The following is a 1,339-nucleotide window of genomic DNA, read 5'->3' on the forward strand; positions in this document are numbered from 1 at the left end:
AGTTTTCTGCTTAAATTAATGGAGGGGTTGTTTGACTTTTTTCATTTTTATTTCCTTTGGTGGGTGGGTTATGATGTGTTTTTGTTGGCTTTTTGGGTTTGTTTTTTTTTAAAGACAGTTTATCTCCAGTGCTAAACACAACTGTACATTCAAGGGCACTGTCATTTTCTCAGTACCACTGTGTCCCGTCAGAGTTGTGTTGTGCTGGGTGCTGTAAAAACTCAGTTTGTGACTAAACCACTTCAGGGTCTCTGCAGCTGAAGTGTTTGTGGTTAGAGACTATCTTTTAGTGCATCTGAACAATGAATTTTTTCTTCTTGCAGTATTACTTTGAAGTAAAGAAATCTCCTGTAAAAGCCTACATTTATTCTATCTTAGCTTTGAAGTTCTTATTTGAAAGCTTGTAGGCAAGATTTAAATAAAGTAAAATTTCTCTCCAGTTCTCACCTAAATCAATAATTTGACTTTTAGGACTTTTTTGGTGTGTAACTAGAGTATTAAATAATGGCTCTAGAGGAATGTTTGGATCTTCTTCAGTCATTTATCATGTTATATGTTGCTTGATAAACACAGCATTTTATAAAATAGTTTTGATTTTTTGTGAGGTAGAACTGTTCAAGTTGAAAACTCAGTGGTATCTTGCTGGTTATACTTAGGCATTGTATGTAGTACTCTGCAAAATAAAAATGACAAAACAAAGGCAAATAAACATTAATTTATTGCAAGGTCACATTCAGGAAAAGGAACTTCTATGTAAGAATAATTTCTTAGCAAGATATAGCTAAGTGAGTTAGATACCTACAAAAACCTCATGAGTAAAAACATTGCACCTATGGTACAAAGATATCTATGCTATAGTATTTTCTATACAGCAGAGAATTACATAGTAATAAATGTTACACTCCTGATGATGTCAGTTTCATTCTAAGTTAAATGAAAGCATAACAAATTGTGAGTGAAGTAAGAGCAGTTCTATGTTCTTATGGTTAATTATGATGACTTGGTGTGAGCTTGTTGCCAGATAAGACACTTTGTTCTGTACTTACTTGAAACAACTGTTAATAGAGGGGTTTTCTATGTTGTCTGATCTTGCATTTAAATAAGGTTTTTGTTTGGGTTTTTTTTAATAGCTTGACTTTAAAAAAAATCTGCTTTCTTATTAATCTGTGAATGCATTATTTTGTTTTCCCAGGAAACAGTTTCCATGCTATACCCAACAGATCCTAACGGAGCACTGTAATGAAGTGTGGTTCTGTAAATTCTCCAATGATGGCACTAAGTTAGCAACAGGATCTAAGGACACAACTGTTATTATATGGCAGGTTGATCCAGTAAGTGT

The 1,339-nt window shown here is 33.4% G+C and overlaps 1 protein-coding gene across 1 annotated transcript in view; it reads left to right on the forward strand.

Moving 5' to 3' along the window:
* The window catches only part of WDR26 (WD repeat domain 26), a 31,645-nt gene that overhangs the window by 14,070 nt on the left and 16,236 nt on the right, over positions 1-1,339 (forward strand). Inside the window, exon 7 of the mRNA XM_033053940.2 lies at positions 1,193-1,331. Coding sequence (XP_032909831.1) covers positions 1,193-1,331 — 139 coding nt within the window. The remainder of the gene's footprint in view (positions 1-1,192; positions 1,332-1,339) is intronic.

The sequence above is a fragment of the Catharus ustulatus genome, chromosome 3, assembly GCF_009819885.2.
Source record: "Catharus ustulatus isolate bCatUst1 chromosome 3, bCatUst1.pri.v2, whole genome shotgun sequence".
NCBI classification, from domain to species: domain Eukaryota; kingdom Metazoa; phylum Chordata; class Aves; order Passeriformes; family Turdidae; genus Catharus; species Catharus ustulatus.